We start from the raw sequence: 27,403 nt of genomic DNA on the forward strand, positions 1-27,403 counted from the left end.
GACAAGTGCTTCTCGAGAAAATTCAGGGAAGGCATGAGAGTCTTCAACAACTCTGGCAACCTTTTTACTGAGTATCTTTCTCATTATAAGGACAATGGGGCCACATGACATGCCCTTCTGACATGCTTTATGACAATATAGAAGGAAACAGCAGTTGGAGTGGGGTGGGAGCAATAGGGGGAAGGGAGATGGATGTTCAGGTTTATTATCCTTCCTTGTATGTTTTCTACTACATGCTGGATACTGGATTTAATTTTGTTGTTACTCCAATAAACATATTTCAAACAAAAACAAAGTTGCCATACTGGGTCAGACCAAGGGTCCATCAAGCCCAGCATCCTGTTTCCAACAGTGGCCAATCCAAGTTACAAGTACCTGCCAAGTACCCAAACATGAACAAATTTGCACAGAGTACTAACAAACCAATGGAGACATGATAAAAACCATAACAGAGAAATGAAATGATGGCAGAAAAGGACCAAACAGTCCATCCAGTTTGCCCAGCAAGCTTATGGTAATATTTGCCACTCCCAGTATAGGTCACTCCCATAATCAGTTTCCCCAGACCATAAAATTCAGGGCCCTTGTTGGTTACTGTCTGAATCCAATTCCCCATTACCTCTTGCCACTGAAGCAGAGAGCAATGTTGTAGTTGCATCAAAAGCATCAAGCTTATTGGTTAATGATATTAATAGCCACATCAGCAAGTTATCCCCATGCTTATTCGTTTTCCCAGACCGTAAAATTAAATATCCTTCTTGGTTGCTGTCTGAATCTAATTCTCCTTGTCCCCTTGCCATTAAGCAGAGAGCAATGATGGAGTTGCATCAACAGTATGAAGGCTTATTGGTTAAGGGTAGTAACCACTGCACCAGCAAGTTACCCCATGCACTCTTTTCTTCATTTCCATCTCTAGCCTTTAGGCATCCACATTGTTTATCCCATACCCCTTTGACATCTTTTACTGTTTGTCTTTACCACCTGCTCCAGAAGAGCATTCCAGGCATCTATCACCCTCTCTCCGTGAAGAAATATTTCCTGTCGTTGGTTCTCAGTTGTCCTCCCTGGAGTTTCATTTAGTGACTTCTTATTCTATTGATTTTTTTCCAATGGATAAGGTTCGTTGATTGTGCATCAATAAAACCTTTCAGGTATCTGAAGGTCTGTATCATTTCTCCCCTGCACCTCTCCTCTCTTCCAGGGTATACATATTTAAGTCCTTCAACTTCTCTCCTCCTAAGTCATTTGATGGAGACCCCCCACCACTTTGGTAACAATTGCTCATACCCACACAAGCTAAACTGAAGTTGTAGACTGGACAACTGGTAGGCTTTGCCCCACTAAGCCTTTTAAAGGCACTGAATTGAATATACTTAGTGAGGTTAAAAAGACCCAATATCTATAAATCAGCATTCTTTTAAAGTGACAGACCTATCCTCAGATATCACTGGAAGTTTATAACCTACCACCCCATGCTGTGCTGCATGATGCTGACATTTATTTAAAAAATGTATATGCCCGATTATCCTAGGTCTAAGCATCTTACTGTAAAAAAAAAAATACATACATAATGGTATATATAAATTCAAACAAACTATGCATAAGACGAAAAAAATAAGACATTGGCTGCCGTGGATTATGAGAAAAACATTTTTCCCCATTGGAGGCAATATTTAAAACATAGCATGAGGTTATGAATTAAACACCTCCTGAAATAAATAAGCTTTCAAACTTTTTCTAAGATCTTAAAACTGGCTTCTTTGCAAACAGACTGGCAATCAATTCCACCATGTTGGACCCATGACAGAAAAAACTCTAAATTCTGCTAATCCCATAGCTTATTCATTTTATGATGGCCATATAATACTTACTATGTTCCAATATTTCACTTTTTTTAATCAATGCTTTCTCCTACTACTGATGCTGTAATGAAATGGGATTCTTTCTGGGAAAAATGGTATTTTTTCTTCATTGATTTTAATATAAAGCATTTTACATTTGTAGGGGCAATATACTTTTTAACTCCCTACTAGAAAATCATAATTCTCCGACAGATAGTTGTTTCTACTGCCCAACACCAATATCTTTAGGCACTTTATTAAAATATCATATTTTTCCCCACAGGTGCATAAAAATGGAATATTCTTAAAACAGAGATGCTCAGCGAATCATGCTGGCACCTAAGTGAGACTAATTACGCCTTATTGTTTTGTTTTTAACTTAAAATTAAGAGCGTTTGTTCTGATTCTGTGCAGTTTCAGGTCTGTGATACAAGAAAAACCACAATGAGCTCCATGAGTAGTTTCACATGGATTTGGAGTCATAGGTCAAGTATGAGCTTGTGCATTTTTGTTGAAAGGCATCCCTACTCTTTTCTGGGAGTGTACAAAATTTAAAATGGCAGGATTACACAACATTGTGCTAAAATTGCCAGAGGAATCAGGTAGCCTGAAATATTGTACAAAATTATTTGACCATACAATCTTCTTTTATAAAATTGTGGCTATTTTCCTCATATACAGCACTATATAGAAAATTGTATCTATCCGATCTGGCTATTACATACAGTAAAAGACTCTGGAAGCTATACAGTATAATCTGTTGTAAACAAATGCAATATTGGAATTATTTACAAACATGATTCCAGGTCACAACGTTTTTCAACATGAAATAAGTTCATCAGCCCTACAGCACAACAGTACATGTGTTCTATGCTACTAAAATGCACAGCATATTATACACTAAGGCCTTCAGGGAAAAGCTGCTGCACAATTGGCATTAGACCAGTGTATCAGCAGAGTGGCTTTGCTGCCTAACCAATCACTCAGCTTTTGAAACATGTAACCAAAATTCTTTCTATACATACCAAAGCAACAATGCACCCAACAGACATAATGTAGATTTCAAAGGGAATACACCGACTCATATGACTTGCATGCATAAAGTCTGCCTTTGAATTCCCCCCTCTGTCATGATCTGCTCAAAAGGTACAAAACAAGCAGATCATATACAATGTCAAGCAGCTTCCCGTGAGACGCAAACTGCCAATATAAAAAAATAAGTTAAATATTATCAAAAGATTTTGCAGAACAAAGCCTACATAAGTTAAATATTTTTCTTTGGAGATTCAAACCTTCAGTTAATTTGTCCTTTTTTTCTTTTGATTTCATTTCATCTCCTCTTCATTCATGTACAGTACATACACACGGTTCTTAAGCTGCCACAGAAGGTAGCATGAGTTCATTCATTTCATTGTGACCCACTGGGCTAACCAAAACCTCCACCAATATATATACAACTGCATTTACAGATGTACAGTTTGCAAATGGAGACTAATAAAAATGACGTTGAGTTATGACGAGATGACTGTTTGCTGCTCCTCAGACATGATTTAAATTAATTTTAATACCACATAAATAGTTTCACAATAAAATTTTAACAAAAATGGAGCATTTTTCAATATTGTGTACCTACAGTTAAACTTTCAAGTCTGTAACAGGAAAGGCTATTGGACTATCTATAACTGTATTAAGGTTGATGGTTCACTGGCATAGACAGAGCCTACTTTCTTTTATAAAAACAAACCCCCATATATAGCCACCACAAGCAGCTGCTGGAGTGTGCTAGTGTGGAACTCTTTTCAGTCCCTTCCATCCATGTCACAAAAGCAATGTAAACTGCAGGCCACCGCGCTAGTGTTGGCCAAGTGCCCGTAGCTGCCCATACATCCTCCTCGTTGGCCTATGGATTTTCAGAAGTAGATTCCCCTGCATCTTCTAGAAAAGCTGCTTTCTCCTCGATGAAAGACTGCTTGCAGCTGTCTGCAGTTTTTTCCACGGATGCTGCATATGTATACTCTGTGCTGTGCCATATTCCATAACCAAAGTAAATAATAAAGCCTATCCCAGAAAACAAAAATGAGAAAGAAAAAAAAACACAGTCATTTATTCTGTCAACACATTACTTACATATGGCAAATACTTTTAATCAGTGAAAGTCATATTGTGGGTGTTCAGCAAATAGAGACTATTGTCTTTCTAAGAGGCATCACAATGCTCACAAAAGGAAGAAGGGATTGTGCTAACTATACTACACTATCCCAATCAAATCACTGAAGCAACATTCTGTCAAAAATATCAACACTTCCCTTATTTTTTCTAGTTTATATTTCAATCCGTAGGCAAAATAAGTGTTGGAAGTTTTGAGAGCTGCTCTGTCTTTATAGTCTCCTTGTTCTAGATCTAATTAAATCGGTGTGATTGTTAAATAAATTTGATGTCTAGCAAGTGTGTGAAGCAAAACTAAATATTAAAATAAGAAGCTGTTTTAAGTCCCCTGAAGGACTGAAGGCATTTTTTCATACATACAGAACTCCCGAAAGATCTGGCTTTTTGTATCCATGCAAATAACCTGTCCATTCCTATGCTCTCAAACTATTCCAAGGGGCTAAAGAATAGGGAGTAATGTTCCCATTATCACTGTACAAACAGAATAAAGCATGGCGTTTTTTGGGATGCAACAATGGACAGGTATGGCATCTGTAGTGACAACTTTCATTTTCTTGGCTATAGCCCTGTTATGCAGAGGAGCAAGCATTCTTTCAAATAATAAAAAAGTATAATGGAAAAGACCCCTATACTAATCAAACCCTCTCTCCTTTCCTGGTGGTGCTGCAAATCAGGCAGATACAGTAAAGTTCGTGGGAGAGCGCCCTCTCTCCCGGCGCGTGCACAGGCCAGTGCCCTGTGCGTGCGATACAGTAAAACAAAATATTTAAATTGGGGCCTGCGGTCCCTAGCGCCTCTTTTTGGACAGGAGCGGCAGCTGTCAGCGGGTTTGACAGCCGACGCTCAATTTTGCCGGCGTCGGTTCTCGAGCCCGCCGACAGCCACGGGTTCCAAAACCGGACGCCGGCAAAATTGAGCATCCGGTTTTCAACCCGCGAGCTGATTTAAACATTTTTTGTTTTTAACTTTTTTTTTTTAAACTTTTGGGACCTCCGACTTAATATCACCATGATATTAAGTTGGAGGGTGCACAGAAAAGCACCCTCCGACTTTTCTGTGCATTTCCCCGGCGCTGGCAGAAATGAACGCCTACAAGAAAATTATTCCTTACCTGCTAATTTTCGTTCCTGTAATACCATGGATCATTCCAGACGATGGGTTATGTGCCCTGTCCAGCAGATGGAGTCAGAAACAGATTTCTGGGGGAGGTGCTACACTACGTCACCACCCTCGTCATCATCCCCAGTATCTAGCCTAGCAAAGCCAAGCCCAAGAGGAAGAGAGGGATCAAGTAAATGTATTAACTAAAATTTAAAGTTTGAAAACTGTTAAAGAACAGAATGATAACCTCAACAGAGAACTTATTAACACATAAATATTTGAACAAAACAACTTTGAGTGCTAGAGTGAGTAGAAAAATAAGGAGAGCATAGTCGAGCAGAGATAGCCCACCTTAATTAAAACTTTCAATAGTAATGGGAGGGTGTCTGGAATGATCCATGGTATTACAGGAACGAAAATTAGCAGGTAAGGAATAATTTTCTTTTCCCTGTACATACCAGGATCATTCCAGACGATGGGATGTACCCAAGCTTCCCTCTTATGGGCGGGCCGTGGATAGCCCTGCTCGGATGACTCGATCCCCAAAAGAACCGTCTGATGATGTGGAAACATCCAGACGATAGTGCCTTGCGAAAGTATGGAGAGACTTCCACGTCGCCGCTCTGCAAATCTCCTGGACTGAAACAGAGCTAGACTCTGCCCATGATGCTGCCTGTGCGCGAACGGAATGGGCTTTAACCCCCAAAGGAGGTTGCTTACCGGCCCCAATATAAGCCGAAGCAATTGTCCCCTTCAGCCAGCGAGCAATAGACGTTTTGGATGCCATGTGACCCTTCCTGGGGCCCGACCAGAGAACGAAGAGATGGTCGGAAAGACGAAATTCATTGGTAACTTCCAAATAACGCAACAGACATCGCTTTACATCCAAAAGACGTAAATCCCTGGGTTCGTTTGATTTGAAGGAAGGCAACTCAACTGACTGATTGAGGTGGAAGGCCGAAACCACTTTAGGAAGAAAAGATGGGACCGTGCGGAGAGACACGCCGTCATCTGAAAAACGGAGATACGGTTCTCGACAGGATAGTGCCTGTAGTTCTGAAATGCGTCGCGCTGAACAGATTGCCACCAAGAAGATAGTTTTAAAGGTCAGATCTTTAAGAGAGGAAAATTTTAAGGGTTCAAAAGGTGAACCGCTAAGTGCTCGTAAAACTAAGTTCAGATTCCAGGACGGACAAGGAGGACGTAACGGAGGCTTCAAGTGACGCACCCCTCTAAGGAAGCGACCCACATCCGGATGAGAGGAGAGACGCGATCCTTCGCCACTATATAAGAGGGCGCCCAAAGCCGCGACCTGTACTCGAAGTGAGTTGTAAGAGAGGCCGAGATCTAGTCCTTCCTGAAGGAAGGAGAGAATTTGAGATACGGAAGCATTGGTGGGGTGGATGTCGTGAGATCCGCACCAATTTTCGAAGACCTTCCAAACTCTTATATAAGTGACTGAAGTAGATCTCTTACGAGCTAGTAATAGAGTCGAAATGACCTCCTCCTGGTAGCCTCTGTACCTCAGTTTGCGCCTCTCAAAAGCCAGGCCGCTAGACAGAAGCGATCGGCCTGCTGTAAAAATATGGGTCCCTGCCGAAGTAGGCGTGGAATGTGGCTGAGACGTAGAGGGCCTTCCATGGTTAGGAGAAGAAGATCCGCAAACCACGGTCGACGAGGCCATTCCGGCGCCACTAGGACCACTGGACCGTGGTGATTCTCGATTCTTCGAATCACTTTTCCCACGAGAGGCCACGGTGGAAAGACATAAAGTAGGATGTTCCGCGGCCAAGGCAGGGCTAGAGCATCGATTCCTTCTGCGCCGTGTTCTCTTCTGCGGCTGAAGAAACGCGGAGTCTTTGCATTGCTTGCTGTGGCCATGAGATCCAGGTGGGGAGGACCCCATCGGGAGATTATCAAATCCATTGCCTCCCCCGAGAGTTCCCATTCTCCGGGATCCAGGCGTTGACGACTTAAGAAGTCTGCCTGTATATTGTCTACTCCCGCTATGTGGGAGGCTGCCAAACGCAACAGATGCCTTTCCGCCCAGAGCATTAATTTGTCCGCTTCCAAGGATACTTGAAGACTTCGTGTGCCCCCCTGTCTGTTGATGTAAGACACCGTGGTCGCATTGTCGGAGAGGACCCTGACAGCTCTGTGAAGCAACCGAGGAAGGAACCCTTTTAACGCCAGACGTACCGCTCTGGTCTCCAGACGATTGATGGGCCACCGGGCTTGTTCCGCCGTCCATTGACCTTGTAGAGAGCTCTCCTGACAGACCGCCCCCCATCCTGATAGACTGGCATCCGTGGTGACCACTATCCATTCTGGTATGTCCAGAGATACTCCTTGAGCTAGGTTTCGGTATTCTAGCCACCAGTGGAGACTGTGGACGGTATCCATCGGAATTGGGAGTACCATCTGGTAGTCTTGTGAGGACGGTTTCCATCTGGAGAGCAGAGACCTTTGAAGAGGGCGGAGGTGGGCAAAGGCCCAAGGAACAAGATCGATAGTGGAGGCCATCGTGCCCAGGAGCTGAAGGTAATCCCATGATGTGGGTTCTTGAAGATCCAAGAATCGGAGAACCTGATCGCGAAGGGACTGAGCCCTTTCTTTCTTGAGGAATACCATGCCCTGTTTCGTGTCGAAATGTGCTCCCAGGAATTCCAGGGACTGGGAAGGAACTAGGTGACTCTTGGCATAGTTGACAATCCACCCGAGAGACTGGAGCATGCGGAGCACTATTCTGACCATCCGGCAACCCTGGTCCCATGACTTCGCTCGTATGAGCCAATCGTCCAGGTAAGGGTGTACCAGAACGCCCTGCCGGCGCAATGCAGCTGCCACCACTACCATGATTTTCGTGAAGACTCGTGGAGCCGTCGCTAGACCGAAAGGTAAGGCCCGGAACTGAAAATGTTGACCTAAGATCTTGAATCTTAGGTAGCGCTGATGATCCTTGAGAATAGGAATATGCAAGTAGGCCTCGGTGAGATCCAAGGAAGCTAGAAATTCTCCTCGATGTACCGCTGCTAGAACCGACCGAAGAGTCTCCATGCGAAAACGGGGGATTCGTAGAGACCTGTTCACCATCTTGAGGTCCAGGATGGGACGAAAAGTACCCTCCTTCTTTGGGACAACAAAATAGATGGAGTAATGACCTCGACCCCAATCGTAGGGAGGGACTGGTGAAATCGCTCCAAGTGCGGAAAGTCGGTCGAGAGTGGAAGCGACAGCTTCTTGCTTGTAACTGGATCCGCAAGGAGAGAAAAGGAACCTGTCTCTGGGAGGATGGACAAAATCCAATGCGTAGCCGTGCTTTAGAATATCCAGGACCCACTGGTCCGATGTAATTTGGACCCACTCGCTGTAAAAGAGAGAGATCCGGCCCCCCAGCCGGGGAACCGGGTCGTGGGTCCGACTGGCATCATTGGTTTGTCTTGAAGGAGGAGGAATTAGAGGAACCCCGTCCCTGACCCTCCCTGCCGGGACGGCGCCCTCGAAAGGGCCTGTTCCAGGAACCTGAACGTGAGGATGGGTTCCGAGGAGCTTGTTGACGAGTGTTTCGTGTCCTCCGCTGATTCCTGTATCGAGATCTGGAAGAAGAGTAGGAAAACCTTGAGGATCGTGGACGATCTTCCGGAAGCTTATGCACTGAATTCTCATTCAAAGATTTAATGATCTGATCCAAATCTTCCCCAAAAAGGAATTTACCCTTGAAGGGAAGGGATCCCAGGCGCGTTTTAGAGGATGCGTCCGCGGACCAGTTTCGCAGCCAGAGAAGGCGTCGAGCTGAGACTGCCGCTACCATGGAACGGGCGAGGACTCTGAGTAGGTCATAAAAGGCATCCGCCCCATATGCCATCACGGCTTCCAGCCGATCCGCCTGTAGGGCCTCAGCATCTGGTAACTCCTGCGAGGTAAGCAACTGCTGTACCCAGCGTAAACCTGCTCTCTGAGCAAGAGCACTGCAAATGGACGCTCGCATGCCTAGTGCGGAAACTTCAAAAATCCTTTTGAGAAAGACTTCCAATTTTCTATCCTGAGTGTCTTTCAGAGCCGTACCTCCCGTGACCGGTATGGTAGTGTGTTTGGTCACTGCTGATACAGCCGAGTCCACGGCGGGAACTTTGAGGATGTCCAGAAAATCCTGTGGGAGTGGGTAGAGCTTCTCCATAGCTCTACTAACTCTGAGGGTTGCCTCAGGAGTATCCCACTCACGGGAAATGAGTTGGAGAAAAGAAGGGTGAGTGGGAAAAGACTTGGCCAAAGGCCTTAAACCCGCAAGGAGAGGGTCACCTTTCCTTACGTTTGGTTGTGGTCCAACAGGCTCAGGAGGGGGGTCGATGTCCATTTCCGTCAAAATATGAGGGATCAGGTCCTCCAATTCCTCTGACTGGAAAATACGTAGAATCCTTGGATCATCTCCCTCCAGATGAGAAAGCAAAGTGGGATCATCTCCCGAAGGATCTCCCGGAGGGTCCCCCCCTGAGCACGAAACCGGGGGTGGAGGTACAGCTGAGGGATCCTTGGAAGGCTGAGGTGGAGCGCCAGAAGGAGAGGAAATCCCTTGGGAGGGGGAATCCCCCTGCAATGATGAAAGGCGGGCCAACTTTGGGGGAGGGGGGACAGAGAAGTCTGAAGAAGCATCCTTGAAATGCAAAAAAGCTTTGTGCATCAGAACAACGAACTCCGGTGAAAAAGCAGAAAATCCTCCGGAGGGGGCCCCTGAGGCCTCACCCTCTCGGTGACTGGGGTCTGCTGAGGTCCGCTGAGTTCTCGAAGCGAGTGCTGAAATAATCGGGGAGTCCTCCTCTGATAACCCCGCTTCCGAGTCTGACATTAAAATGGCTGCCGTTTCTGTGCTGAGCGGGAACGGGGCCTGTCTTTTTCTCAAATCGCGGTCCACCATTCCCTCGGCGTCCCCCTCAGCCGGACATGTTTCCCCATCGGGGAGGCAGCCCGAGCAACGCCCCTCCCTGACGATTTTAGCTCCCTGTCGGCCGCATATTACACAGGCCGCCGGGCGCGGCATTGAAAAAAACAATGAGGGGGGAGGGGCGAATAAGCGCGGCAAGTATAGCCTCGCGCTGAGATGACTGCGGGAAATAAAGAGAAAAACTCCCCCCTGCCGACCCAAGAACCGCCGGGGTATCACCTTCCCGGCAGTCGGCGGTCCCGGGGAATGAACTTCGCGGGACCGCGGGTCGACTAGATAGCGTTGTGGGGGGAGGAGGGGGAAAGTGGGGGAGAGGCTGGACCACCAGCGTGCACCCTCCGTCGAAAAACGTCGGCGAAAAAGCGCTGAGGTAACCTGAAAATTAAATTCAAAAAAGCAACACTTACCCCAGCCAAACAGAAACGGAGAGAGAGTAGTAAAGAGAGAGAAAAGAGGCTTGTCAGGAAGCCCCGGTGAGGTAACAAACCGTTACTGCGCTCAATTTCCCTCAATAGAAAATTTTTTTTTTTTTTAGACTTTTCCCAAATAAAGAAATTAGCTATAATATAAGAGAAAGTTTTTACTTGATCCCTTAAAGCAAAATGAGAGAAAAATTAATAATGAAGATAAAGTTGTGAGGAACCCAAGTTCCACAAACCGCATCTGCTGGAGTCAGAAAGATACTGGGGATGATGACGAGGGTGGTGACGTAGTGTAGCACCTCCCCCAGAAATCTGTTTCTGACTCCATCTGCTGGACAGGGCACATAACCCATCGTCTGGAATGATCCTGGTATGTACAGGGAACTTTGGTTAGGCGCTAAGTAAAATGTACGGCTTGGCAGCACATTTTACTTACTGTATCGCGCGGGAATACCTAATAGGGCCATCAACATGCATTTGCATGTTGATGGCCCTATTAGTCTCGGGGGGGGGGGGGGGGGGGGTTGGATGCGCGTTTTCGACGTGCTATTACCCCTTACTGAATAAGGGGTTAAGCTAGCGCGTCGAAAACACACGTCCAAATGTATCGGCCTGAATGTTAGGCTTTGTGATGCTAGGCCCAGTGGGGCCCTGAAAGACAAAGGCAAGGGGCTATCGTTAATCTAGCAGCGCACATCTTGTCGGCAATACACATGAAGTGGGAGAAAATTCCTCAGTAGCCTGAATAACACAGAGGCAGGGGGAACAGTGACCCACAGCTAATATGATGTGCTAAAGAGGAGGTGAATTGAGGGGAGAAGGATGCTGCAGGGAATGGGGCAAGCTCCTTAGATAAAAACACTGTACTATTGCTGATGGCAGTTAAGGGAAAGGAAATTAATCAGAGGCTGAGAGGAAAGGAGAAAGTGAGAAGAAAAACTGGAGAAACAGAGAAATAGTGAAGAAAAGTAAAGGGAAGCAAACAAGAGAACATCATGAGTCAAAAAAGTAGAAGAATGGCATAAAAAGACAGTGAGGGAAAGAAGGGTGGTTAGCAAGAGATAACTATAAAAATGTAAAACATGAAAAATAAAGAAAAGCTTAAAGAGAGAAGAAATCAATGTGCTATAAGAGGGCAGGTCAGACGTGGATCAGTTGGTTTGAGTCTCCTGTTTGTCAGGGCCAGCAGGGCTTGGAAATATCAGTCACTTGAGCAACAGTCACTACTGCAACAACCCTTTCTGACAGAAGAATTGTGCTGAGGGGTTTCAACCTTGGAGGAATTTGCATTTCAGTTTCATTTGTCCTCCTCTGCAGAAATTTAAACAGCAACAAAATGCAACTAGCAGTATTCTTTCAATTATCAGATCTAAATATTTTAGTATCAAAATGCTTCTCAACATCCCATACCAGAGAAGCAAGCAGCCACTTCCTGTACTGAAGTCTGAAATAGCTGCAGTATATCTTGAAGCAACAAATAAAGCATTTATGCTGCCTGCTGGGTAGTATTTTGATGTAAATATCCAGCTCCAAGTTGACCAGCATGTTAATACAAGTTTCAAAAGACACATGCTGGTACTTTTCTATTGTTTTAATCCCAGGGATACGATTTTTACTGCTGCGAGTTACTATTTAACATATAGTTTACCATTTGGCACACAGAAATGTATTATGTCCATTAAATATATTGCAATGGTATTAACTTTATTGTGTTGACGTATTCTATTCTGCATTTGTCCATCACCAAATGAGACACAAAACTCCTAAAACTAAAAAATATCTTTTATCAAACAGTCAGATTGTTTATCATACCACAGATATTCAGAGAAGAATTAAATAGGGAGACATCATGGATCTTGAAATGAAGAGGCCAATTAGGTTCATGTAAATTTAAAAAATAAGTTCTTAGGAAGCTTTATGTAATAAAAAAAAAAATCAAAAGCATGTCTTGTCTGATTCTGGAAAGCCATTCCATGATACACTGAGGTGTTCTCCTGGGACAGCAGGATGTTAGTTCTCACAAGTGGTTGACATCATCAGATGGAGCCCAGCACGGAAAACGTTTTGTTAAAATTTCTGGAAACTTTGACTGGCACACTGAGCAATCCGAGCATGCCACTATCCATGTGTCCATGCAGGATCTCTCTTCAGTCTCGTAATATAGAATTACGAAAAAAATAAAATAAACCACCACCTATAGAAGAAACCCAATTCTGCAGGGTGGCAGGTAGGTTTCCTGGGGACTAACATCCTGCTATCCTAGGAGAACACCTGTTACAGGTAAGCAACTCTGCTTTCTCCTAGGACAAGCAGGATGGTAGTCCTCACAAGAAGGTGAATACCTAGCTACAGGCTGTTCCCAACAAGGGGACCAACAGCAACCTAACCAGGTGCCAATGGGCACAACAGCCAGGGTGCTGTTGGTAACCCAGGAAATAAGCCTGAACCCAAAAATGGGCCTGAGGCAGGAAGAGTTGGGTTTTACATCTGAAAGATTCCACAGGACAGCCTGGCCGAAACTATCACGCTGGCTGTCCCTGTCTAGACAGTAGAGCGAGGCAAAGATGCAGAGGGAACTCCATGGGGCAGCCTTTCAGATCTAGTCCACAGGGACCATTCGCATGTGGACCATCGAAGCTGTCATGGCTCGAACAGAGTGAGCCTTGACATGGGCCCCCAGTTGCAGGACTGCCTGTGTATAGCAGAAAGAAATGCAGTCCGCTAGCCAATTGGACAAGGTCTGCTTGGTCATGGCAACTCCCAATCGGTTCTTGTCCAAAGAGATGAGAAGTTGCATGGATTGCCTGTGGCCTGCTGTTCAGTCCAGGTAGAAGGCTAAGGCCTTTTTGCAATCTAGGCTGTGCAAAGCCCGTTCACCCTGGTGCGAGTGAGGCTTAGGAAAGAAGGTGGGCAGGGCGATAGACTGGTTCAGATGGAAACCAGTCACCACCTTCAGCAGGAACGTAGTGTGTGTGCAGAGAATCACCTGATTGTGGAAGAACTTCATGTAGGGTGGATACGAAACCAGAGCCTGAAATTTGCTGACCCTGTGCACTGAGGTGACTGCTACCAGAAAAATGACCTTTCAGGTCAGGTACTTCAGGTCACAAGAGCACAAAGGCTCAAAAGAAGCCTTCATCAGATGGGCCAACACCATGTTGAAGTCCCAGGAAACCACAGGGGGTCTGAGGGGAGGCTTCAACTGAAGCAGACCCCGCATAAAGCGCCCCACAATAGGTAGCACTGAAATGGGCGATCCATCCACCCTCTGGTGTTAGGCCCCAATAGTACTAAGATCCATGCTAACAGAGGTGGTCTTCAAGCCAGTCTCTGACAGGTGCAGCAGGTAATCCAAGAGTTTAGGTGTGGAGCAAGAAAACGGATCCAAGCCGTGGCTCTCACACCAAATGAAAAATCTCTTCCACTTCAGGCTGTAAGACTTCCTAGTGGAAGGCTTCTTGGACTATACCAGGACAAGGGACACTCCCTCCGAGAGGTTCAGGGGCTGTAAGGTCAACCTCTCAACATTCAAGCTGTGAGAGATAAGGTCTGGAGTTTGGGATGGCACAACCTGCCCCAATCCTGCGTGATGAGGTCAGGGGAGTTTCCCAGTCTGATTGGCTCCCACAGAGAGAAATCCTGCAGAAGTGGCAACCAGATCTCTCTTGGCCAATAAGGTGTGATGAGAATCATGGTCCCCCGGTCCTGTTAGAGCTTTAGGAGAGTCCTTGACCCTAACGGAAGCGGAGGGTAGGTATACAGGAGGCCTGTGCACCAATGGCGGGCAAAAGCATCCTATGCCACTTTGCTCTTTCCTGTGGACAGAGAGCAAAACTGAAGTACCTTCCTGTTGTGGGGCGAAGTGAAGAGATCTACGTCTGGGGTTACCCAGAGACGGAAGATCCAATCCGCAACCTCCTGCTTCAGGGACCACTCGTGAGAGCGGAAGGAACAACTCAAGTCATTGACCCTTACATTCTTCTACCCAAGTAAATGGCATGAAGAAGTATGCCCTGAGACAGAGCTCACAACCAGATCTGGACTGCTTCCTGACAAACGTGAAACTATCTGATACCTCCCTGTTTGTTGAGTTACCACATCGCCACCTGGTTGACAGTCTAGATGTGGACCACCTTGATGGCCAGGCGATCTCGAAATGCCCAAAGTGCATAACAGATCGCCCTGAGCTCCAGGAAGTTGATTTAACAGCTTGCTTCCTGCGCCGACCATTGACCCTGGGTGCGGAGATCGCCCACATGAGCTCCCCAGCTCAAGCAAGACACATCTGTGGTAAGCACCACCTGAGCATGGGGAGCCTGAAAAGGTACCCCTCCTTCCAAGTTGGATAGGGTCTCCCACCACGACAAGGCATCCCGAAGAAGTGGGGTCACCCTGATTTATACCTGAAGATCCTGGGTGGCCTGACGCCACTGGGACCACTGCACCCTGCGCATGTGCAAACGAGCGAAGGGAGTGATATGAATGGTGGCCGCCATATGTCCCAACAGGCACAACATGCAGTGTGCAGAGACTTCTGAAAAACCTGCCTTGCCAGGGACAAATGTCCGAGCCTGAGCCGTGTTGAACTTGGTACCAATGAAGTCCAGTTGCGGCGAATGGAGCAGCTGCGACTTCGGGTAGTTGACCAGAAAACTTAAGGTCTCCAGAACCCTAATGGTGGAGTGTAGGGACTGCATTACTCCCTGCCTGGAGGCGCTCGTGATAAGCAAGTCATCCAGGTAGGGAAAAACTTACAGTTGCAGCCTTCTCAGATAGGCCCCCACCACTGCCAAGTACTTTGTGAAGACAAGGGATGCTGATGCCAGTTGGAAGGGCAGCACTCAGTATTGAAAATGACGTTCGCCCACCACAAAGAATTTCCAGTGGACGTGGAAAATTCTGATATGAGTGTAGGCGTTTTAAATCATGGAAGCAAAGCCAGTCTCCCCATCACAGGAGAGGAATCAGGGCACCCAGTGAGACCATCCTGAACTTTTCTCATTGGAGGAATTTGTTCAAGGCCCTCAGGTCCAGAATTGGATGAAGGCCCCCTGTTTTCTTTGGAAGGAGGAAATATCTGGAGTAAAGGCCGCCTCCTCGCTGTTTGGGCGGAACGGGCTCGACTGCTCTGGCCATTATGAGGGCAGAGGACTCTTTCAGCTGTATTTCCTGATCCGTTGAGAACCTGCAAGAAGGGCTCGGGAGAGAGTCTGGTGGGATCTCCTAGAAATTCAACCTGTAGCCCCGGACGATGGACAGGACCCACCAGTCCGAGGTGACAGCAGGCCAATGGTTCGTGAAGAACCGCAGTCAGCTTCCAACTGGAGAGTTCACCGTCTAGGGCAGTGGTTCTCAACCTTTTTTGGCCAGGACACACCTGACAGATGGCTCTCACATGCGTGACACACTGAACATGTGACCATCACGGGGCTAAATGTAAACATGCACTCTGCATCCACAGGAATCCCCTCAACCCCCAGCAATGAGTACAGAGCAGATCTAGGGCATTACCCTGTACAACTCGCCATACAAAAAAGATATTCTGGTTCTGATGACATCCCAGTAAAAGCAAAACAAACTCCTTTTACTACCAGGCAAAATAGCATTCCTTATGAAAAGATAGTAATTTACCACTAATGCATATTCTATTGAGAAAATACAACAAATAAGATTGATACAAATGCCTACATGCTAGTTAAATACCTCACCTCAGTCACACATCCTTCACAAAGTACAGAAAAAACACAAATTATAAATATGGAGACAGAAACTGGAATGGAAAACCAAAAAAGCCACTCTGCATGCAGTGCGAACCTGAAGAAATGGAAAGAGAAATATAGCACCTAACAGACTCAGGATTTGCAATAATGCACACAAACTAACCCGCAAAGTTACACCTGTATTATAGAACACACTCAAACTGTAACAATCCTATCTAAGAAATACAACTATTAAACCAGGCCCTAAACACTAATACATTTCCTATTGGGAAAACAGAATAAGCCAAGCTGCTATAGAGCCCCACACAGAAATAATTGTAAAGCTATACTAAAAATGTTACAAAACAGCTGCTGAACAGAATAATATCCAACAATTAAAAACTCATAAAAATTAATAAAACATGCCCAAATATCAATAAAATATTTTAAAACAGCAGACATCGCATAATACCCAATAATTAAAATGGCAGTCAATCAAGAAAAATAAATTTAAAAAGCCACCTTTACTTACCCTCTCCAGCAACTCTCCTACTCCTTTCCCTTCCAGACCAATAGCACTCACCAGAAGCAGCAAGGGCTGCTGAAGCTCTGTCCTCATAGTCCTCTTCCTTAGCGCCCACAACCAGTCACTCTCACACACACACACACCCCCCCCCACCCAATTAGACCCCATGACCAGTCTCGGTCTCTCTCTCTCACACCAGTCATCTTCCTGACCAGTCTCTCTCTCTCACACACAAATGCTCTCGCACCCATTCACACCAGCTCTCAGCCAGGCACTCATTCACACACAGACACACCAGCTCTCACCAAAAACTACTTCTTCCTTCACTGCAGGGATGGGCTCCAGTTCCACTGCGGCTTTACTCCGGCGGTCCTTTTTGCACCACCACGGGAATGGGCTCCCGTGGTGGCCACGGTCAGGGTTGGGTTTCCTCTTCGCTGCCACAGGCTGTGGCAGCCTTGCTTGGTCGGGACCGGGTTTCCTCTTCGCCGCCATGGGAATGGGCTCCCATGGCGGCCTTGCTTCGGAGTTGGGTTTCCTCTTCGCCGCCACGGTCTCATGGCAGCCTTGCTTCGGAGTTCAACACTGTATTCCTCCCACCCCATCCCCGGGCATTCTGATGCCTGCCTCACTGGCCAATCAAAAGCTTCCTCCCTTCTTCCTACTCCCACTGGTAGGTAGAAGGGAGGAGGCTTCCAATTGGCCTGCGCGAGGGCAGGCAGAATGAAGGAGGCTTCCCATTGGGCAATGGGGGTTGGAAGAAAGGAGGCTTCCAATTGGCCCGCGGGGGCTGGAAAAAAGGAGAATGAAAGTAGAACGGGTTAGTGGGACAACACACTGGTTGAGAAGCGCTGGTCTAGGGTACAGGTCATTGGCTTTGGCTCCCTCGCAGCCAGTCAAAATCCCACCAACATACAACTACTTGGGGGAAACTTATGTTGTGTTCTGTTGTGCGGTAGTAGCATAGGATCTTTAGTGTTTGGATAACTGCCAGGTTTCTTGAGGCCTGGTTTGGCCTCTGTTGGAAACAGGATGCTGGGCTTGATGGACCCTTGGTCTGACCCAGCATGGCAATTTCTTATGTTCTTACATGTGTAATAACCACTTGATGGTTATACCCTTTTATTGCATACCATCTTTATTCTTAAAAGTGCAAAAACATTTTTTAGATTTTCTCAGTGCTTTATCTTATGGCCGATGTTGGGCAGGCGGCCCAGACTCATGCAGGAAGAGAGTATTAATCGGGTAGACTTGGGTCTACATTACTGAATGAGATAAGAACAGAATCAATTGGCACGTACAATTAATGTGAGCCAGGTAGACAGTTAGGGAGAGTACTTACTATGAAGTAATGTGCCAGGATTAAGGCAATATTTGATAAATAAATATAGATATAGTTATTTGTTTTTCTATACCGATATCACACCGATTTATAGAGTAAAAAAAATAAATCAATAAAAACATAAGATAAAGCACTGAGAAAATAATTTAATATTTTTTTGCACATTTAAAAATAAAGATGGTATCCAATAAAACAGAACACATCATAAAAGCTTCCCCCCTAAGTAGTTGTTTATTGATATTATATGGTGGGGGAATTGAGGTCCTGTAGTTTGTAGTCAAAATCCCATAGCAGGACTCTGCTGAGGTGCTGGCTGAGTCCTAGGGGTATGCGGCTGTCTGAGGCAGGCCTTAGGTCCAGCCCGCTGAAACCGTGCCCTACCCACCAGAGGATACTACTTCCTTGGGCAGTAGAAAGGGCGTCTAAGCCGCTAATGTGAGGATCTCTTACCTGAGGACTGTGGGTCTGATGTACTGGCTGAAAGATGCTGGAGGGTTTCATGGTGATCTTTGAGCTGTGCCACCGCCTCCTTAAATTTATTTCCAAAGAGATTTTCTCTGGTACAAGGCAAGTCCGCTATACCAGTGGTCCCCAACCCTGTCCTGGGGGCCCACCAGCCAGTCGGGTTTTCAGGATATCCACAATGAATATGCATGAGAGAAAATTTGCATGCACTGCCTCCATAACATGCACATTTTCGGAAGAATCCCCGATGGGAATGGTCTCTGATCGAGGTTGCCCCAGTGTCTCCAATGGCAGTGAGAGCTTTCAAGACATTGGTACAGGCTGCACCGAGAAGCAAGTCCAACCGCTCTAGCAACAGTGCCAGCATTGACTGTGCCGGCTCCAGCAGAGGCCCTAAAGGCTTGATACCTTGAAGAGCTCAGGCGACCGCCAACCTCACTCTGCACTCCTCCTCAAATGCTGCCAATGACAGGACAGCCTGAGGAGGAGGAGGCGTGACCTGGTTTCCCCTTGGAGCCCTGAGGGAGACCAGTGCCCCGTACAGAAATCGGTGGGGACCGCTTCAGGCCCTCGGCCTTGGAGACAGACGCCTCCTTGGCACGGTGCCGCTTTGGGGCACGGTTGGCGCCAGTGCCTTCCCGAGCTTGGAGTCCTGAGATGACTATGGCAGGTGCTGGTGCTTCCTCGACTTCCCACAATGCTCGCCCCAGTCTTTCTCCGGCGCCGAGGGAGATGGTGACGACCTGGACCTAGAATAGGAAGACATGGAAAGAGGCTGATGCCCAGCACCTAACTCGAGCTGAGGAACTGGGGGAGGAGAAGATAAAGCAGGACCAGAGACTACCTGGTCACCCTTACCCCAAAGCGTTGACACCCCCAACACTGAGGTCGAAGGCTCAGACTTCCTGGAGCCAATTCCTCCATCTTGTTAAGGCGCATGCAGCGACCTTTGTGGGTCATCTGGGCACGGCACGCCCAGACATCACGCAACACCCCCAGGCACAAAATGCAGATCTCATGTGGATCTGTAATGGACATAGTCTGGGGCACTGTGCGCATCGGTGAAAACGAGACAATGTCATGAAAAAAATCTAACCGACGGGCGGCCACCGGAGAATGGCACTGACTGTAATCGACCTCAAAGAATGAGTAACTTACTGTGATGCCCTCTAATTAAGGCCGGGAAGGATTGAGAGACCCAGCAAGGAAAAAAAAAAAAAAGAACAAAACTCAGACGTGGCAGTTTTCCAAAGAAAAAACAGCGCGAGCTCCACATCTGTGAGACAATAGCTCCGCGGAAGAGACTGAAGAGGGACCCTGCATGGACATGTGGATAGCGGCATGCTCAGTGAGCCAGTTTCTAGAAACTTTGACAAAGGTTTTCCATGCCAGGCTCCATTTGATGTCACCCACTTTTGAGGGCTACCATCCTGCTTGACCTAGGAGAAAGGATCTTGGCATTGGAAATACCTAAGAATGTTTCATAACACTTGGACTTTGATTCATAACAATTACATTTCCTTATTTATGTTGAGTGCCTGGATCCTTCATAGTGGCACTATGAGGCACACCTGGTTCTTCCAAGAACATCAAACTCATGGACTTTGGATTTAAAGCTTTTTCGGTCAGAGACAAATGTGCAGCAAGGCCAGATTCAGGCACCAGATACTCCTCTCAGCAGAATGCATACAAACCTGATAAGGGAGTTTGAAAAAAAAAAAAAAAAAAAACTTAACCAAAAATCCCTCTTCATTTCATTTAAAATTTAAGAGATTCCCACAACATCCTTTTCTTTTAAGGAATATAAAGGACCTCTGTTATGGAAAGGCATAGTCTAAACTTCACACAGAACAGTACAACCCCATCACAAAAAAATTAGAAAGAGAAATTAAATATGCACTTGAATCCTACCTAGCACCATCCAGACAGCGAAACGAATCCAGGTACCTCTGTTCAGCATCATCATAAGGTAAACGTTTACACAAATACTCAAAACAGGAATAAAAGGCAGAAAAGGCACCTGTGATGGAACAAACATCATATCAATAACTTTCCAACTGCAAAGCTGTTTGGTTTTTTTTTTACACCAACATTTTAATTTCTAATAGCTACAAATTTTAATTTCTGATAGCTACAGATTAAACACACAGCTTCCAATCATATTCAATCAGGAAACAGTAGGACACATATGGACAAATATTTTAAAAAGCATATAAGCAAGTTTGCTTGCACATCTTTGAAATCACACAAATTTTACTGAAGGTTTAAATTCACTGCAGTTCTTTAAAGGGAAAAAAATTCTACAAGAAAAATAAATTGTGCAAGCCAAACAAAATAAAATTTACAAAAAAATACTGCAGGGCTCATGCCCCAAAGGTTCTCAAGTTTCCTTTCTTTGGGTTCTCTTATTATTCTATCCCATTTTTCATTCCTAAAAGCTAACAGGAAAAATTTCAAAGGAGTTACTCGCATAAATATAACATACTATCGTAGCAATTTTCAAAAGCCATTTACGTACGTAAAGTGCACTTAAGTGAGTAAATCTTATGCACAATTCAATGGCATATATTGTAACCATTTTCAAAAGCCCGAAGTTGGTAACTTTCAAACTGGAGGGTGAGTGCAGATGTGCATGCATCAGTCCACGCCCAGGGACACAGCTTTTTCATAACTTGCATACGTATATGCATGCATTTGTAAAACAATCTTGTCACGTACCCATGTATGCCAAATTTTAAATGGGCATTCACATGTGCGCACAAATGCCACTTCTGTCACATAAGTGGGGGATTTTAAAAGGGATACGTGCCAACACTATTGACAGTAAAGCCAGTTCGTCCCCAGTTAGCAGCAACCTCTGCCAAACCTCCTAGTTTAAAAGTCTTTAAACCCCCAATTAGCTCCAACCCTTCAAACCCTGCATATCTGCCTAGTTTTTAAAATGTTTAAATTTACATGGCATCCATAGCAGAATTAAAGTTATGTGGCAGGGAGCCTCGGCATGCGCCGGATCATGTAAGCATTTACATGCACATCTCAGGTTCATGCCCCGAAATGCCCAGGCCCTATCCAGACCACTCCCATACCCCGATCCTTTTTGAAATCTTTTGAGATATGCGCACCGCAGCATTAACATGCGTCCCCGGGTGGCTTCTAGCGCACATGAGCCCAACATATTTGCACATCTCCTAATTAATGCATGCATCGGGCTTTTAAAATTCATCTTTAAATCCACAGTTGTCTTCCGTTTCATATTTATAGAAAAAATGCTTCATACATCCAACCCAAATTCCTCTATGTTTCCCTTCTGATGCACTCATCTTGAGACAGATGCACTAACTTTTTCCCATAGTAATGAAAGTGGAAAAAAATGTCTTTTAGTACTTCTGGCCCTTGGCGAGTTGTACTTCCCCAGCTGTTTCCTCATGTTTGTCCTCTGTCCATGAGTTCTCCACTAGTTCCTCTACTTAGTCTGCCACTCTCATTCTTCCCTTCTCCTTCAGTTTTCTTTCAACCCACTCTTGCTTTTATAAGCTCATTACTGCTAACTACTAGCCATTACCTTAAATGAAAGCTTGGTTTTGCTTTGAGGTTGTTTCCAGACTACAAAAATGGCGATGATTAAAAGGATCAGATCTACTACAAGCAAAATAAGTACCGCCACACTTCTCTGCATCAAAGCATCCTTGCCAAGGGACAACACGCCACAGAAAATTATGATAAAGACACCTAAGAACAAAAGAAGACAAATGTTTACTTAACCTTTTACAAGGAAAAAAAAATATTGTACTGTGGCATTTGGGCTGGTTTTCAGTTCAAGTCATGAAAGAGACAATGCGTTATATTACTTTTTTTTTCTTGCAAACTATTATTGTAAAGGAAGATTTTCCCAACACAGGATCTCAAAATTTTTGATCTGAGGAAAAACTTAATTGGTCACACCTAGGGCTTACTTATTTACCTTCAATTCAAAATGCCATTTGTAACTAATGGGTCAAGTGTGAAAATCATGTGCAAAATTGCAGGCAGACAAGATCAATTTATAAGGCCAAGTTAATTTAAGTTGTGTAAATCATGCAGAAAAAAACATCACAAATGCTGAATTTCTTTCGCCATTCTAGCAAGTTTGCACATCAAACACACAGGCCGATACAGTACTGTGTGCTCCAACGGAGCGCACAGTTAGCCTGCTCTTGGACACGCGTTTTCCCTTACCCCTTATTCAGTAAGGGGAGGAAAACGCGTGTCCAACCCTCGGCACCTAATAGCGCCCTCAACATGCAAATGCATGTTGATGGCCCTATTAGGTATGCGTGCGTGATTCAGAAAGCAAAATTTGCAGCCTAGCCGGCACCGGGAAGGTGCACAGAAAAGCAGTAAAAACTGCTTTTCTGTGCACCCTCTGACTTAATATCATAGCGATATTAAGTCGGAGGTCCCGAAGAGTAAAAAAAGTAAAAAAAAAAAAAAAAAAAAATTAATTAGAATTCGGCCCGCAGCTGTCGGGCCGAAAACCAGATGCTCAATTTTGCCGGCATCCGGTTTCCGAGCCCGTGGCTGTCAGCGGGCTTGAGAACAGACGCCGGCAAAATTGAGCGTCGGCTGTCAAACCCGCTGACAGCTGCCGCTCCGGGTCAAAAGGAGGCGCTAGGGATGCCTCCTTTTCCCTGTTTCTACCGAACCACCTAATTTGAATACTGCATCGTGCGTGCCGGGAGAGCGTGCGTTCGTCCGCTCTCCCGCAGACTTTACTGAATCGGCCTGACAGTGCTTTATTTTTCTATCCTTAACTCCACTAAAACATCTCAAAATTGTAACAGATACTCAGGGCCCTAAATTATATAACTACTGTTATCTACTGTAGCAGAAACCATATCAGATATTCAAAATTATACTAATTATGGAGAATGTATTTGGGAAAAATAAATCCTCAAACATTTATAAACTAAACAATTTTATCCATGTATCAGATTCATAAGCAATTAAATTATTAAACCATACTTTTGAGGGCATATTCAAACAGCAGGCATACCACCATAATTTAATTGCTAGATACTCTTAAGATTAAAGTCAAAACAATAAATGGACAGAGAATCCATGGCAACAGTTTGTACAGATTATTTTAAAATGAATTTTCTCTTGTACTATTGGAGTGACTTACCCCTTACCCCTAAATCTAAGAGCCCAAGAATTAAAAACCTGGCTTTTTACCAGAGCTTTTTCAGAAGATCTTAACTATCAACACCAAAAAACTCCCAACCAGACAACTCCAAAGAAACCAAAGACACCATCCTATCAACTTACGACAGACTAATCAAATCACGAACTCTATAACAGACATCTAAAAACTTTTCCCTATATAATCTAACCCTCTTTTACCCCATTGCTACCCAACTTTATCTTTAAATTGTATTTGTTAAAATTCTAATGTCACTCTCCTAATGTAAACCGTTATGATGGCATAACCGAATATATGGTATACAAAACAAGTTAAAATAAAAAATAAAAAAATAATTTCACAATCACTAAGAAAGCAGAGTTGCTTACCTGTAACAGGTGTTCTCCCAGGTCAGCAGGATGTAGTCCTCACATATGGGTGACATCACTGACGGAGCCCAATCACAGAAAACCTGTCAGTCAAAGTTTCTAGAAAGCTTTGACTGACACTGGCACACTGAGCATGCCCACCCATGATATGATCCCTGTGTCCACAGTGGTCTCCCTTCAGTCTCGTTTGCAGCAAAAAATGCAAGCGAAAAATAAAATAAGAAATGTATGCGGACCCAACTCCACGGGGAGGCGGGTAGGTTTCATGAGGACTACATCCTGCTGTCCTGGGAGAACACCTATTACAGGTAAGCAACTCTGCTTTCTCCCAGGACAAGGAGGATGGTAGTCCTCACATATGGGTGATTAGCAAGCTACAGGCTGAGTCGTATTACAACAGGCCAATAGCAGACAACTCATGCGGAGGCACAATAATTGGGGTGTTATTGGCAATGAGGCAGCCTGACATCACAGAAGGTAGTTGAAGGAGTTGGGGATTATAGTGGAAGAAAGCATGTCAAGACAAGTTGGCCAAAGGCAGAGTCTTGATAGATTTCAATTTGAAAGCAGTAGAGGGCTGCGAGTGTGTGAAGAGAGCTACATGTCGCAGCCTAGGAAGTGTTGGCATTTGGTACTGAACGATAGTGTGGTACTTATATAGTCATATCCGTTACAGAATGTGCCTGCACTCATCCGTTGAGAGGAAGGCCTATTGCTTCATAGCAGAATGGAGAGAGGTTGTTTGTCCACTGGAACTCGCAGCTTGTCTTTGTTAAAGACTGAAAGAGCTGGGTGTAGTTTCTATGGAGTGCAGTGTGGTTCAGATAGAAGGGAAGTGCACTCTTAAAAATCCCTCTCGCTCTGGTGAGAGAGGCGCCTTGGGAAAAAGTGGGCAGAGTATATTCTAAGTAAAGTAGAAGGTTGCATCTACCTTAGGAAGAATATTAGGGTGAGTACGGAGGACCACTGTGTCACGGAGGAACCTAGGGTCAGGTGAGTATGCAACAAGGGCTTGCAACTCACTGACCCGTTTAGCAGAAGTGATGGCTAAGAGGGAAACAATTTCCCGTGTTAGAATTTTAAAGTTATAGGAATGTAAAGGCTCGAACTGGGAAAGTATGAGTTTTGTAAGCACTACATGTAGGCCCCATTCCATAACCAGTGATTGTAGAGGAGGCTTAATTGGTAAAGAACCCATGATAAGCCGACTCCTAAGGGGTTGAATCGTTAATCATGCATCCCCTACTCCCAGGTGATACGCTGAAATGGAACTGAGGTATACCCGTGCGGAGGATGTCTGGGGACCAGAATCCGAGGGGTATCCTAGATAGCCTAAGAGAGATGGGAGTGGTGCAGAAAAAAGGGGCTAATACCTTGTTGTGCACCCATGTGGTAAAGCTTGCTCATTTCGAATGGTAAGATTTACATGTCGCAGGTTGTCATGAGGCTACAAGCACTTGAGAGTATCAGTGAGTCTGCTGTGGGAAGGTGAAGTGGTTACTGGAGTGCCAGGTCAAGAAGTATGGGGAGCATACTTGAGGAGAGTATATGGTTATAAGAATCATTGGAAACCTGTCCTACTGTAGCATCACGAGAGTTGTGGCTATGAGTGGTATCGAAAGAGACGCATATAGAAGGCCTTTGTTGCAGAGCGAGCAAAGGCATCTATAGGAACGCATTTCGATGCATGTGTAGGGAGTAGAATCTGTCCACTGTGTGGTTCGATTTGGATGCAGAGGTCAAAGGTTGGTTGAGCTCAGCGCTGGAAGATTTTGCTCGCTACACCTGGATTCAGAGACCTCTATGGAGAAGGTCTGCTAGTGCGTTCGGTATGCTTATTATATAAGTGGCCCGTAGATGCATAGAGTGTGCAAGGGCCCAGGGCTAGAGATGCGCGGCTTGCTTGCAGAGCAGATAAGAGCCTGTGTGCACTTGTGTGTTGGAATATCACATTGCCACTATGCCGTCTGTATGCACAAAAGTTTGTGCGAGAGGCAGTGTTTTAAGGCAAAAAGGGCATAACGCATGGCTCAAAGCTCCAGGAAGTTGATCTGAGACTCCTCATGGAGAGGAATAAATGCACCTTGGGTTGGAAGGATGTGGATTCGAGCTCTGTAACCCTAGTTGAAGCGATCATGGCCAAGACGATCTAAGGATTTGGTACTGGATCAGTAATAAGGATCAGGGACGAAAGCAGTTGAAAGGCTTAGAGCCCCTGAAATTTGAAAATCCACTGAATATTACACTCATGGCTAGTCTGGCCCTATGAGTGACATGGATCGTGAAAAACCCCGTGGCCCAGCAATGAAAGAATTGATAAGTTGAGGCTATGGTGCATGTGCGCAGAGATGTGAGAATTTAACAGCATGTCTGCGTGGCTGTTATGCAGGAAGTCTGTTGCAACTGTAGAGCCCAGAACTATTGCATATGGAATTTATGGTATTTGATCAGAAATCCCAGGCAATTGAGAAGATTTATAGTGAGTCTTGGAGAATTTAGAGTTCCTTGCTTGGATTGATTCCTATTAGGCAGTCGTCCATGTAAGGAAAAGTATGAATACTGTTTTGCTCTGTAGAGAAACAGCAGTCACTGCTAGGCATTTGGTGAAATACACAAGTTGTCAAAGCTAGTGCGAACGGCAGAACTTGGTATTGAACATGTTGTGGACTTACTATGAAGCGCCCAGGAAGACCAGAGGAGAGAGGCAACCCACGTACTGTAGTCAGGGAAGCACGGTGATGAGAAATACCATTCTGAACTTTCCCTTCTGAAGAAATTTGTTGAGATTTCTGAGGTCCAGGATGGGCGGAGTTCACCTGCTTTCTGTTGAAAGAAGGAATGGCGGGATTAAAATCCCCTGCCTTGCTGCGCTCAGGGAACAGTACCCAGAGTCCTGGTTCTCAGTGGGATGGCCGCTCTGATGTCTGGCAAGGTTGAAAGTCCAGGAAGTAGCCTGACTGGCGGATCTGGTATGATCTGGATATCAGTTGGTCTCACACAGGAACATGAGCGATAAAAGTCCTTCCCGCATCTCTCTCTGCTGTGCAAGAAAACACAGAGCGCTGTCGCCGGGTCTTGAGGTGGGCTTGCAATTAACTGTCTGCTGGCCTTGTGCATGGCAGATCAGGTAGTGTACCTGGGACTTCGGGCCGTAAGTAGGATCCGGAACCAGACTATTATCGAGTACGGAGTCCTGTTGCTGGTAACGGGAGGACGTCTCGAAGCAATCCCAAGTAGCTGGCAGAGAGGTTCCCTTGGTGTTGTGTCAAACATAGCTAGTAATAGCAATATGTGACACCAATATGGCTCTTGGAAGCTAATATGACCTAGAACCTTCTGAAAACATCTGGTCCAT

General features: G+C 45.4%; 1 protein-coding gene across 1 annotated transcript in view; it reads right to left on the minus strand.

Moving 5' to 3' along the window:
* Nucleotides 1-1,444: 1,444 nt before the first annotated feature.
* Nucleotides 1,445-27,403, minus strand: part of SLC7A1 (solute carrier family 7 member 1) — a 161,629-nt gene continuing 135,670 nt past the window's right edge. Inside the window, exons 11-13 of the mRNA XM_029602620.1 lie at nt 22,064-22,230; nt 20,413-20,521; nt 1,445-3,899 (exon numbers count right to left, since the gene is read on the minus strand). Coding sequence (XP_029458480.1) covers nt 3,742-3,899; nt 20,413-20,521; nt 22,064-22,230 — 434 coding nt within the window. The 3' untranslated portion in view covers nt 1,445-3,741. The remainder of the gene's footprint in view (nt 3,900-20,412; nt 20,522-22,063; nt 22,231-27,403) is intronic.

This window comes from Rhinatrema bivittatum, chromosome 5 (genome assembly GCF_901001135.1).
Source record: "Rhinatrema bivittatum chromosome 5, aRhiBiv1.1, whole genome shotgun sequence".
In the NCBI taxonomy this organism is placed as follows: domain Eukaryota; kingdom Metazoa; phylum Chordata; class Amphibia; order Gymnophiona; family Rhinatrematidae; genus Rhinatrema; species Rhinatrema bivittatum.